Genomic DNA, 13,225 nt, shown 5'->3' with positions numbered 1-13,225 from the left:
TGGCACCTTTGAGGAAGTGAGAGAAGGTCACCAGCTCGCAGCAGGATGAGTAATAAGGCTGGAGAAGTCAAAGGATCCTGCAGGGTCCGTGAGTCACGCCAGATGGGGGAGGCCAGGCAGAGTGTTTAGGCTTTTTGTTTTCCTGGGAGCCATAGATTTTAAGCTGGAAAGGCTGTGATCAGATTAGAAAGATCCTCTGGCAGTTTTGTGAAGGCCAGGAGCCCAGGGGGAGGACAGGGCTGGGGCAGTCGGAGAGGAGAAGATGGTGAGAAAAGGGCTGCCAGGAGAGGTGACCAGGGTGAGACCAGGGCTCCGGCCAGGGACAGAGGTGTTTTGGATACTTCGTGCCACTCTAACAGAAATACCACAGGTGGATGGCTTTAACACACACGAGTTTATTCTCTTACAGTTTGGGAGGCTAGAAGTCTGAGTTCAAAGTTCCAGACTCTCGGGGCTGGGTGAAGCCTCCTCGACCTTGGGCTTCAGCTCTGCCTCTTGCTCCCGGCCCCCTGAAGCTGGAGGCTTTTCTTAACTCAGGCAGCTGCTGAGGCTGACAAACTCAAGGTCAACAAGTAAAATGGTACAGTCCCAATATTACCAAACAACATGGCAGGCCACTAGTTCAAGTTCAGAGACAGTCCCAAGATTGGCTAGAAACATGGCAGGCTGCTGAATGAAGATTCGGCTACATGCAGGGTCCAAGTGTGCCAAAAAGCTGCTGACCCTCCTCAACCAAAAAACCAAACTCATTGTCATCAAGTCAGATCCAACTCATAGCAACCCCTCCTTCGGTTTCTGAGGCAGTATCACTGTGGAAGTGGATTGCCCAACCTTCCTTCCGAGGAGTGGTTGGTGGGTTTGAACCGCCAGCCTTCTGTTTAGCAGTGAAATGCCTTTGGCACTACGCCACCAGAGCTCCCACCTTCCTCAAAGCTGCTGCTTGATACTAGAAGCAGATCACATCCCTAAGGCAGCTACTCAGCTCCTCCAATAGATTCCCCCACAGAGATGATTACCAGTCTCATCATGGGGAGTAACTATATCCAGCTGCCCAGCCACCCAACACCAGGCCCAGCCGAGTTGACACACAACCACTGCAGGAAGGTGGGCTCGAACAGGGACAATGAGGAGGAGCTGGCTTGGGAGAACCACTGAGGTCAATCTGGAACACAGAGAGGCAAAGGCAGGCGACACCAGGAGGCCGCTACAGGTGGGCATTCTACGGATGGGAACTCAGAGGCAACCAGGTCTGTCCAGAGCAAGTCTTTGGATAAAGGAACACAGTGCAGTTCCTTTTCTCTTCCTCTGTTGAAACTCCACTGTGACTCTAGCTGCCTGCAAGGGGCCTGGGGCATGGTAGATGCTCCATAAACGTCGGGATGGGTGGGTAAAAGGGAAGGAGGGAGGGTGGTGGCCGTTACTTGCCATGAAGTCAGTTCCAACTCATGGAGACCCTGTGCATTCAGAGTAGAGCTGCCCCAAAGGGTTTTCAAGGTCGTGACCTTTCTAGAAGCAGATTGCCAGGGCTGTCTTCCAAGGCACCTCTGGTTGGGTTTGAACCACCAACTTCTCAGTTACTAGTCTAGCACTATTTGCACTACCTAGAGACTCATGGGAAGATGGTGGTCGTGTGTGTGGATTGTAATGCAAAGCCAAGCAACACTATAGGACAGAGTAGAACTGTCTCATAGGGTTTCCTAGGCTGAAATCTATGGGAGCAGGTCACCAAGTGTTTTCACCCACGGAGTGGCTGGTGGGTTCAAACCAGTGGCCTTTCTGTCGGCAGCCATGCACGTAACCATTGCGCTACCAGGATTCCTTGGGAGATGATTTAAAAAAAAAAAAATTCACTGATGTCAAGTTGATGCCAACTCATAGCAACCCCTCCTTGGGTTTCTGAGGTGGTGTCTCTACAGAAGTAGAATCCCCAGGTTTCCTTCCAAGGAGTGGCTAGTGGGTTTGAACCACCAGCCTTCTGGTTAGCAGTCAGATGCCTTAGGTACTATGCCACCATAAGAAAGTAAAATGGATGGAAGGAAGAGATCTCCCTGGTTAATCACAAAGCAGGAGCTTGGACCATCCCCAGTTACTGACTTTTCAGGAGAATGTCACCCTCCAACCCATAGAGGAGGAAGATACCAGGTTTGGGTTCTGCATTTATTGGACACCTACTGCATGTTTGTCCCTGTGCTGGACTTGGTATGCACCCTGAGCACCAGGCATGAAGAGTCCCTCACGGGGTGCTCCTCACTGGGAGGCAGAAGAGGGATGTATGGAAATGGGAGTTGGGGGACACCAGACCTTCCTTGAGCCTAGTTTTCTGCACAGGGGTTTTCTTCTCCAACGGGGAGCGGTGGAAGCAGCTAAGGAAACTCACCGTGCTTGCTCTGCGTGATCTGGGCATGGGGAAGCGAGAAGGCGAGAAACTGATCCAGGCCGAGGCCCAGTGTCTGGTGGAGGCATTCCAGGAAATGGAAGGTCAGCCCAGGCCCTGGCATGAGCGGGAGGGGGTGCCTTGGACTCTAGCACCAGGCTGGGAGTTCTGTTCACCTCCAACTCTTCCTCCACCCTCCATCTCTCTCCTGCTGGGTCTCTGAGGGTCTCTACCTGGGTATCTTCTTCTGTGTCCCTGGTACTATCAGAGGAGCTCCGGTGGTACAGTGGTTAAAGCACCTGACTGCTAACCCACCCATTTGAACACACCAGCCATTCCATGAGAGAAAGATGTGACAGTCCTCTTCCGTAAAGATTTACAGTCTTGGAAACCCCATGGGGCAGTTCAATTATGTCCTATAGGGACGGTATGAGTCAGAACAACGTGGCAGCCTGGTTTCGGATACTGTCAACCCACTCTTCCTGTCTGTCTGTCTGTCTCTTTGCTCTCTCTGCCTATCTTTGTCTCTTTCTGCCTGTCTGTTGGAAATAAAGAGCTTAACTTCAGCTCTTTGCCTTTGTTCCCTGAGAGATAACTCTAAACCCTTGGAATTTTCTAAGTAATCGAGGTACCTCTGTTATTTAAACAACACTTGAGGATTTGTGCTAATGAGAAGGGGCGTTTGAGGCCACAAAGACCCTGTGTAGCCTGATAGCACTTGCTGGCCTCAGAGAGACTGGGGAGCTTGATTCAATCAGTGAAGCCAATGAAGGCTCTGGACATGGAAGCAACTTGAGCTTCCTGGTTGGTGAAAGACATCCATGCACATGAGAGGATAGTACATCCTTTGGGACATGGAAAATCTCCACTGGGCATCCTCCCAGACCTTGTCCTATACGTATCTCTGTTCATTTCCATTTTGCTATAATAAAGTGGTCCTCATAAGTACTGGAGGACTTTTTGTGAGTTGTTCAGCTGAATATCAAATCCAGAGGAGTGGTAGGAGCTAGCAGGTCAGAGGTTAGGGAGCTCAAGGGAAACTTCCAGGTTCACAGGTGGCCTCCTGAAGGGGTAGAAGGAAACCCTGAATCTGTGGCCAAAAATGAAAAACCAAACTCACTGCCATTGAATCAATGCCAACTCATAGTGACCCCCACTGGTTTCCGAGGTGGTAAATCTTTACAGAAGTAGATTGCCCCATCTTCCTTCCTTGGAGCGGCTGGTGGGTTTGAACTACCAACCTTCTGGTTAGCAGTCAAATGCCGTAGGCACTACATTACCAGGGCTCCTTGAATCTGTGGCCAGGGGACTCCCAAACTTGCACTTGGGAGGTCTGACCTAGCTCCAGGTGGTTCTAATCAGACCAAGAAGGGCTGTCTGGGTGGCTGATGCCAGAACTAAGCCAAGAAGAACCAAACCCACTGCCATCAAGTCGATTCCGTCTCGTGGCGACCCCCACTGGGTTTCCGAGGCAAATCTTTACAGAAGTAGATTGCCCCGTCTGCCTTCTGCGGAGTGGTGGGTGGGTTTGAACCTCCAACCTACCAATAAGCAGTCAAATGCTTTAGGCACTGTGCCACCAGAGCTCCTTTCAGAACTGAACAGAGAAGTAAAAAGTGAGGATATGCCCTGTCCTCAAAGTTGGTGTCAGGAAAAGGGATGTTTGATTTCATTCTGAGATTTCCACAGAACACACTCTGTCTTCTTGACTCTCTGCCTGTTTCTCCCTGTCTGTCTGTCTCTCTGCCCTCCCCCTTTTATTCTCCCCTCTCCCTTTCTGTTTCTGTCCTTGCCTGTCTTTCTCCCTGTCTGTCTCTGTCTCTCTCCAATGCCTATCTCTGGTCTTGCTCATCCCCACTTGGTATCTGTGGGTTCACTCTCACTTCCCAGTCAGCTCCCCTCTACCAGACTCTGTCACGGCCCCTCTTTGCCGCCCCCCCAGGACGGCCATTTGACCCCTCTCTGCTGCTGGCCCAGGCTACCTCCAACGTCATCTGCTCCTTCACCTTTGGCCTCCGCTTCCCCTATACGGACAAGGAGTTCCAGGCCGTGGTCCGAGCAGCTAGTGGCACTCTGCTGGGGATAAGCTCCCCATGGGGTCAGGTAAGTGGGTGGGACCCCCTGTCTGGCCCCCTTCCCCAAAGTTCCTGCCCCACCTCTTCCAGGTAGCCCTCAAAGTGCCCCTGCTGCCTGCCCCTCAGGCCCATGCAGGGCCAGGTCCCCATGAGAACCAACCGCCCTTCTCTCCACAGTCCTACGAGATGTTCTCCTGGTTCCTGCAGCCCCTGCCAGGCCCCCAGACACAGCTCCTCAGCCACGTGGGCACCCTGGCTGCCTTCGCCGTCCAGCAGGTGCAGCGGCACCGGGGGAGCCTGGACACCTCGGGCCCAGCCCGTGATGTCGTGGATGCCTTCCTGCTGAAGATCGCACAGGTTGGGGGTTCCTCCTGAATGGGGCTGGTGGCCTGGCTGGCCAGGTGTAGCTGGGGCTCTCTGTCGGGTCTCTGATTCTGCGTGTCTGCCTCCATCTGCCTGTTGGTATGCCTCCCTGTGTATGTCTGTCTGTGCATGCATGTCTCTTTGTGTGTGTGTGTGTGTGTGTGTTTATTTCTGTCTGCACTCTGGCTCTCTCTGCCTCTGCATGACTTTGTGTGTGTCTACGTGTGTGTGTGTGTGTGTCTCCTATATGTATGTGTGTATTTATATCTGGCTCGCTCTGCATACCTCCCTATGTATGTGTGTCTGCATATATGTGTGTGTCTCTTCTGTGTGTTTATCTGGTTCTCTCTGCATGCCTCTGTATGTCTGTGTCTACATGTGTGTGCGTGTTTCTTTTATGTGCATGTATGTTTATGTCTAGATGGCTTTCTAGCTCTCTCTGTCTGCTTCTTGGTGTGCCTGTCTCTTCTGTGTGTCTTTCTGTCTGTCTCTATCAGTGTGTTCTTGCTGCCTCTCCTCACCCCTCACCTCATGTGTGTTTGAGGGTCAGGGTCTCTGTCTCTCCCTGTTCTCCTCCCTCCATCCTTAGGCTCCTTGTCCCAGCACTAGAAATCCCCAGACCACCTCACCCCACCCCCTGCTCCTCCCACGCACCCCAGACATTCATATGAATTGCAATCATGTAATTACAAAACCATACAATATTGAATTACACGAATGAAATCCACTTGGTTAATTATATGAGAAAAAATAGAATTAAGGTGACTCCAACAGGAGGAAAAAGAAAATAACTTTAGAATTGTATAGATTTTGGAATTACGGGATTTAGGGCCACGTCCTTCAAATAAATATGGCCATAAACCCTGTTCATAGAGAAAGAGATTTTCCTTAACGCTATGGACTCATATCTTTCATTTTTAAAAAACATTTCAACCAGAGAGAACTAGTACCAGAAGCCCACTTCCCAACCTCCCAAACATTTATTTCGACATCCCAACGAAGCTTTAACTGGCTGTGCCATCCCCTAAGCCTGGCTGCTCCAGTCCTCTGCTCCCCACAGTCCAGCCTCCCTGAGCCCCTCTGCCTGGTTTCTCCAGGAGGAACAAGACCCAAACACAGAATTCACCGAGAAGAACCTGCTGATGACGGTCATTTATCTGCTGTTTGCTGGGACGGTGACAGTCAGTGCCACGGTCAGCTATGCCCTCCTGCTGCTTCTGAAGTATCCTCAGGTCCAAGGTAGGCGCCTTTTCCACCCACCAGAGCCTGGGAACAGAAATTAGGAGGCTGAGGGAAAGAATGTGAGGGACAGAACGTTCACACAGCAGGGCGGCCTGGGCCAGAGCTCAGAAGTGAGAATGAGCATGGTATTTGGGGTGTCTGAGGAACGAGAAGAACTTGGGGCTGCCCATTGTAGAGGCTAGGTCAGTCAGGGTCTTGTGTCTTGGTACTAAGTTTTCTGTCTTATCTGGAGGCATGGGGAACCATGGAAGGACTTTGAGTAGAGGAGGGCAGGATCAGAATTGCATTTCAGAAAAAAACCCTTGGGCTTCCCAGTGGAGGTGACTGCAAGGGAGGAGGAGAGAGCAGAGCTGGGCCAGGCTGTGGGAAGGGACGAGACCAGGTGGGGAGAGATGCTCAGGTGGCCGAGGGGGGTCAGATCGTGGAGAACGACCCGGGAGGGAGGCATGCCCGGGATGGGGACAGGAAGGAGGAGAAGTATATATAGGTTTTGTCAGAGACAGAGGCCAGTTTGGGACAATATGACTATGCGGGGTTTGGGGGACATCTGAAAGGAGACACTAGCTGGCCAGGAGACACTCAGGTTAGGACTGGAGGTTAAAGAGGTTGGGATACAAGTGTGGGAACTGATGCCACAATGGTGAGGGCAGGTGTGAGAGTGAGCAGGGGCGAGACCCAGGCCTGAAGAACTGGTTAGTCATTTAAACACCGTCCGAGCAGCAGCAGGATGGGCTGACGTGGAAGATGGGGCTCTGGTGCTGGTACCTGGTGGCCTTGGTGGCGTGGATGAAGTCAGCTATGACTTCAGCTCTCAGTTTCCTCATCTGGGCAATAAACCCAAACCAAACTCACTGCCGTGGAGTTGATCTGACTCATAGTGACCCCTCCTTGGGTTTCCGAGGCGGTATCACTGCAGAAGTAGATTGCCTAGTCTTCCTTCCTCGGAGTGGCTGGTAGGTTTGAACTACCAACCTTCTGGTTAGCAGTCAGATGCCTTGGCACTGCACCACCAGAGCTCTCTAGGGATGAATAATGACACCTAGTCACAGGTTTGGGAGCTCTGGTAGCATAGTGGATAAGGCACTTGACTGCTAGCCAGAAGGCTGGAGGTTCAAACCCACCAGCCACTTCTCAGAAGGAAGGTTAGGCAATCCTACTTCCGTAGTGATACTGCCTTGGAAACCCAAGGAGGGGACGCTATGAGTCAGGGCTGACTCGACGGCACATAACAACAACAACAACAACAAGTCACAGGTTTGCTGAGGGAATGAAGAGGTGATGGAAGTGAATGCCTGCACACAAGATGCTTGGGACCCTGGGCTCCTTAGGGCTGGGGGACTCCTCCTCCCAGCCTGCCAGGCTCGCCCCAACAACAGCTGTCCAGAAACCCAATTAGAACAGGGTCTTCCAAGGAGAGGACCATGGACCCCAGCTGACCACTGACCTCAAATCCTCTTCCTTTTGGTTTGTAGAGCGGGTGCATGAGGAGCTGACACGGGAGCTGGGGGCAGGCCGGACACCAGGCCTGGGGGACCGTGCCCGCCTCCCGTACACAGATGCAGTTCTGCATGAGGTGCAGCGGCTGCTGGCACTGGTGCCCATGGGTGTGCCCCGTGCTCTCACGCAGACCACCTGCTTCCGAGGATACACCCTGCCCCAGGTGGGTGTACGGGGTGGCCGCCAAGCCCCAGCCAGGTTGTCCGTCTCTGCCTCAGTCCACCACACTCTTTCTGAATCTTTGTTTTCTGTCATGTGCATGTGTGTGTGTCTGTCTCTGTCTGTCTCTCTCTCTCTTCTCCTCCGTGTTCAGACTCCACTGTGACATGCAAACTGGGTGTTACTCTCTGTTACTTTTTGCGTGCATTTCTCTTGCCTTTTGACTGTCTCTGGGCCGCAGTTTTGCCCAACCAGGATCCTAATCCTACCTCCTTCCAAGATAGTCGGGACAATCTGATGAGGTGACAGACAAGGAAGCAATTTGAGAACTGAGGACAGAGTCCGGGGCTAGCAGAGGCTCTCTCTGCAGCCCCTGATGCAGGCGCATGCACTCAATCACACTCGCCCACTCACAGTTACACACACACATTGCCATGTGCAAACGGCACTCACAACCATATTACACGCTCACCATCACACTCAGTCCCTGCCCCTTCATTTGGGGAGCAACTCAGATATATGACCACCAGGGGGCGATGTCTTTCTAGAAACTGAAGGCAGCTCCCTGGGAGCCAGCGCTCTCCTTGAACTTCATTGTGAAATCAAACCCATGGTTAGAATTCAGCTCTGCTGTTTTCTAACTGGGAGCTTTGGTGGCGTGGTGCCTAAGGCATTTGACTGATAATCAGAAGGCTGGTGGTTCAAACCCACCAGCCACTCCTTGAAAGGAAGGTTGGGCAATCTACTTCCTTGGAAACCCAAGGAAGGGTCACTATGAGTCAAATCCGACTCGATGGCCGTGAGTTTTGTTTTCTAACTGGGACCTTGGTAAATCACTTTACTCTCTAAGCTTCTATTTCTTCTTTCTAAATTGGGGGCAGTAATAGTGCAAAAAATGGTGTGACGGAGGTGTCTGACCTCCTCTAACTTCACAAGGAGGAGAGAGAATCAAAATGAACTGGCCCAGGGGTGATTCCTAGGAGGTGGAGGTCAGACACACCACCACGCATTAACCTTTTTACCAATTCTGACAGCAACCCTCCCTCCCACGGCACTCACTACTTCTCTGCTGGGTTCAATAATTCATTGCAGTGGCCACACAGAACTTACAGACAATACTCGTGATTATTGGGGTTTATTAGGGAAGTAACAGGTTATAATTCAGGTTCAAGAACACTCAGGATACAGTCCTTCGTTCAAGACAGCCTCAGTCATGCAGCAGGCAGACCTCTATCTGGTCCTCGGTCACTCCAAAGGACCTCTTGGGCCATTTCAGCCTCTGCCCAATTACTACTACAAATGAGTACTATCTACAGTGTAGTGAATGACTTTATATGGCCCTGCTAGCCATAGTCTTTGTAACGCCCACAAAATGACTGGGCGGAGCTATGCAAATGAGGTGCTTGTGGCCCACCAATGGGACTGATAGCTCTTAGCTCTTCCAACAAGTGCCTGGAGGCACCGCATCCTCCAGGAAATCTCTTGGCCAGAGGCACTCAGCTTTCAGTGGGCAGAAGCACCATCCCCTGGCAGCCTCCTGGTTCTGCTGCCAGTTTCCCTGCTGCCACTTCTCACTGTCTCTCCAGTTATAGTTCTCTCTGTCTCCTGGGTCCCAGCACAGGGACCACAGGTCCAATGGACTCACTCCACTCCTGGCTCTTCTTTCTTCGTGGTCATAAGGTACCCCTTTCCACCTCTGGCATGGCTCATTTTAAGCCTAACGGGATAACAAAACAAACCAATCCCCTCACTAGCATTCCATACACTTTATTTGCATGGCCATACCCCCATAAGGTTGCCATGCACTTTATTTACATTATTAGCAAAGCTATCAATCCCATTGGTGAGCCACAAGCACCTCATTTGCATAGCCCCACCCAGTCACTTGGTGAGAGTCACAAAGACTATGGCTAGCAGGGCCACATTAAGTCATTCACTACACCACAAATAGTATCCATTTGGAGTAGTAATTGTTTATACAACACCAATTCAGCTGTTAGGGAAGAGGGATCTGGGGAGGTCCTGTATTCAAGGCCGCATTGATGCTGGTGACAGTAACAATTGCAGACATGCCTGTGTTGAGTACCATTTTTAAATACTTCACGTAAGTGTTACTGTACAAATGTCAGTAGGGGCAGCAGCAGACCTCCTCTGACTTCATAAGGGAGGAGTTAGGACCAAGATCAACATCAACAGCCCAAGGCTGATTCCCATGGAGGCACCGCCCTCCGATCTCTTTACCAAGTCTGATACCAACCATTCCTCCCATGGCCATCACTGCTTCTGTGCTGTGTTCAACAGTCCATTGCAATGGCCATACAGAACTCAAGCAATACTGACAATTATGAGGTTTAGTGGGGTACAATCCAGGATCAGAAATTACTCGAGTTAGGGTACTTCAATCAGGACAGCCTCTTCTTAGCCGTGCCCATAGGCACCCCTCTCTCTGGTCCATGACCCCACAGCCTCTGCCTTGCTTGGGCAGTGTTACAACGCTTTCTTAGCTCTGCTGGTAAGTGCTTGGAGGCACCCCACTTCACCAGCAAGCCTCCTGTCTGAAGGCACTCAGCTTTCTCACTCCGTGGGCCAAGAAGACCCCTTCCCTGCATCCCGCCAGGTCTCCTGCCGCCATTTCTCTGCCACTGTGTCTCAGCAAAGTGTTAGCTCTCTGTCTCCTGGGTGGAGGAGGTTCAGTGCAGGGCTCTCAGGTCCAAAGGATGTGCTCAACTCCTGGCTCTTCTTTCTTGGTGGTTGTGAGACTCGCCCCTTTCCACCTCTGGAATGAGTCATTTTAAGCCTAGCGGTATGGCAACACTGACCAATTCCCACATTAGGGTTTGTATACTTACTTGCATGGTTGGGCAATTTACTGCCGGAGTGATACTGCCTCGGAAACCCAAGGAGGGGTCGACTTAATGGCACATAACAACAACAACCCTCACAGGAGTGTCATGCAACCCCTCTAATCCCCTTGGTGGGCACCTCACATTTGCACAGCCCCACCCAGTCATCTGGTGGGAGTCATAAACACCACAACTAGAAGAGCCACACCAACAATTCACTGCACTGCAATTCCCTTATTTAATCTTGAAAGCAATCCTGAACCATCATCATGCCCATTTTACAGATGACGAGACTGAGGCTTGGGGTGTGTAGAAAACTTGCCAAACTCACCCTGCATGCAATCAGGGGAGGGGGGGGCAAGATTTGAACCCTGAGCCTATCCTTTAACCACTGCACTATCTGCCCCTCTTTAACACCATTAGCATGGCCCTGTCTTATTCTGAATCCTCTTCCACTCCTCAACGTGGACCCCTGTTGGCAAGAGTCCCTAGCAGAGTGGCGTCTCCCCCTCTTCTCACGCACCCCCCTCCATTTCCCACCACAGTCCTGGGGACATGATCTTGGTTCATCCTTCCCAAATGCAGACAGGGACAGCCCTCACTCCCCTACTCTTGCCACCCCCAAAAGACCATAGTGGTAAAAAGCTAGACTCTGAGCCAGGTGGCTTAGGACAGCACTGCTGAGGCACACATACTCCAGAGTTTAAAGTCAAACCATAAAAATACCAAAATCTGCCCTATCCAAACTATTACTTTGGGCAAGTTGCTTAAATTCTCTGACCTCGGTTTTCCCATCTTTACAATGGGGATAATATTAACACCTACCTCTTAAGCTTGTTTCAATCAGGTGCGTGGCTGTAAAGTATGTAGCTGTTATATGTAAGGTAACATATGTAAAGTGGCTGGGCCGTTATGATATTAGATGCCATCAAGTCGATCCCAACTCGTAGCACCCCTGTGTACAACAGAATGAAACCCTGCCCAGTCCTGTGCCAGCCTCACAATTGTTGGCTATGCCATGGTTGCGGCCACTGTGTCAGTCCATCTCGTTGAGGACCTTCCCCTTTCTTTGCTGATCCTCCACCTTACCAAGCATGACATCCTTCTCCAGGGAATGGTCCCTTCTGACAACATGACCAAAGTAGGTGAAATGGAGTCTGGCCATTCTCACTTCCAAGGAGCATTCCAGCTGCACTTCTTCCAGGACAGATTTCATTCTTCTGGCAGTCCATGGGACTTTCAGTATTCTTCACCAAAACAACAACTCAAAAGCATCAACTCTTCTTCAGTCTTCTTTATTCATTGTCCAGCTCTCACATGCATATGAGGGTACTGAAAATACCACGGCTTGGGTCAGGTGCACCTTAGTCTTCAAAGTGACGTCTTTGCTCTTTAACATTTTAAAGAGGTCTTTTGCAGCAGATTTGCCCAATGCAATATCATGTCTGATTTCTTGACTGTTGCTTCTATGGGTGTTGATTATGGATCCAAGTAAAATGAAATCCTGACAACTTCAGTCTTTTCTCCATTTATCATGAGGTTGCTTATTGGTCCAGTTGTGAGGATTTTTGTTTTATGTTGAGGTATAATCCAAGGTGCAGACTGTAGTCTTTGATTTTTATCAGTAAGTGCCTCAAGTCGTCTTCACTTACAGCAAATAAGATAGTTAACAAGCCTTCCTCCTATCCTGATGCCACAGTCTTCATATAGTCTAGCTTGTCGGATTATTTGCTTAGCATGCACATCAAATAAATACGGTGAAAAGATACAACCCTGACACATACCTTTCCTGATGTTAAGTCATGCAATATCCCCTTGTTCTGTTTAAATAACTGCCCCTTGGTCTATGTACAGGTTCCTCATGGGCACAATTAAGTGTTCTGGAATTCCCATTCTTCTCAATGTTATCCATAATTTGTTATGATCCACACAGTCAAATGCCTTTGCATGGTCAATGAAACTCAGATAAACATCCTTCTGGTATTCTTTGCTTTCAGCCAGAATCCATCTGACACAGCCATGATATCCCTCGTTCCACACTCAATCGCTCTAAAATGGTGTGGCTGTTGATTTTGTGAAGTGGTATCCCTTACACTGCAGACTCTTCTGCTCCATACTCAGGAACCAGGTTCCCGGGGGTCTTAGGGACATTCATAGTTTTCCCTTCTTTCCTCTCAGGGCACTGAGGTCTTCCCTCTTCTTGGTTCCGTCCTGCATGACCCTGAGGTCTTCGAGCAGCCAGAAGAGTTCAACCCTGGCCGTTTCCTGGACGAGAACGGGCGGTTCAAAAAGCACGAGGCGTTCCTGCCCTTCTCCTTAGGTATCTGCTGGGCCCCATCCCTACTGTTGCCCACTGGCCGGTCCAGGCAGACTGGATGTCTGTTCCAGCGGGGGGTCCCCCTCCCCTCACCCCGGCTCACCCTTCATTCCTTCCCCCTGGGCTCGGGTGTGGGAAGGGCTGGCTCAATCCACTCTCCATCTTTTCACCAGGCAAGCGCGTCTGCCTCGGGGAGGGCCTGGCACGGGCAGAACTCTTCCTCCTCTTCACTACCATCCTGCAGACCTTCTCCCTGGAGAGCCCATGCCCACCGGGCAGCCTGAGCCTACAGCCGGCTGTCAGTGGATTTGCCAACATCCCCCCAGCCTTCCAGCTGCAGGTCCGGTCCCGCTGA

At 50.9% G+C, this 13,225-nt stretch overlaps 1 protein-coding gene across 1 annotated transcript in view; it reads left to right on the top strand.

Moving 5' to 3' along the window:
• LOC103198934 (cytochrome P450 2S1) overlaps positions 1 to 13,225 on the top strand; it is a 14,632-nt gene extending 1,407 nt beyond the window's left edge. The window contains exons 2-8 of the mRNA XM_007943141.1: positions 2,329 to 2,478; positions 4,317 to 4,477; positions 4,627 to 4,806; positions 5,910 to 6,051; positions 7,527 to 7,714; positions 12,732 to 12,873; positions 13,044 to 13,225. Coding sequence (XP_007941332.1) covers positions 2,329 to 2,478; positions 4,317 to 4,477; positions 4,627 to 4,806; positions 5,910 to 6,051; positions 7,527 to 7,714; positions 12,732 to 12,873; positions 13,044 to 13,225 — 1,145 coding nt within the window. The remainder of the gene's footprint in view (positions 1 to 2,328; positions 2,479 to 4,316; positions 4,478 to 4,626; positions 4,807 to 5,909; positions 6,052 to 7,526; positions 7,715 to 12,731; positions 12,874 to 13,043) is intronic.

Source organism: Orycteropus afer, unplaced genomic scaffold, assembly GCF_000298275.1.
Source record: "Orycteropus afer afer isolate SDZICR_OR568_19922 unplaced genomic scaffold, OryAfe1.0 scaffold00099, whole genome shotgun sequence".
Classification (NCBI taxonomy): Eukaryota; Metazoa; Chordata; class Mammalia; order Tubulidentata; family Orycteropodidae; genus Orycteropus; species Orycteropus afer.
This window is presented reverse-complemented; position numbering and strand designations above follow the sequence as displayed.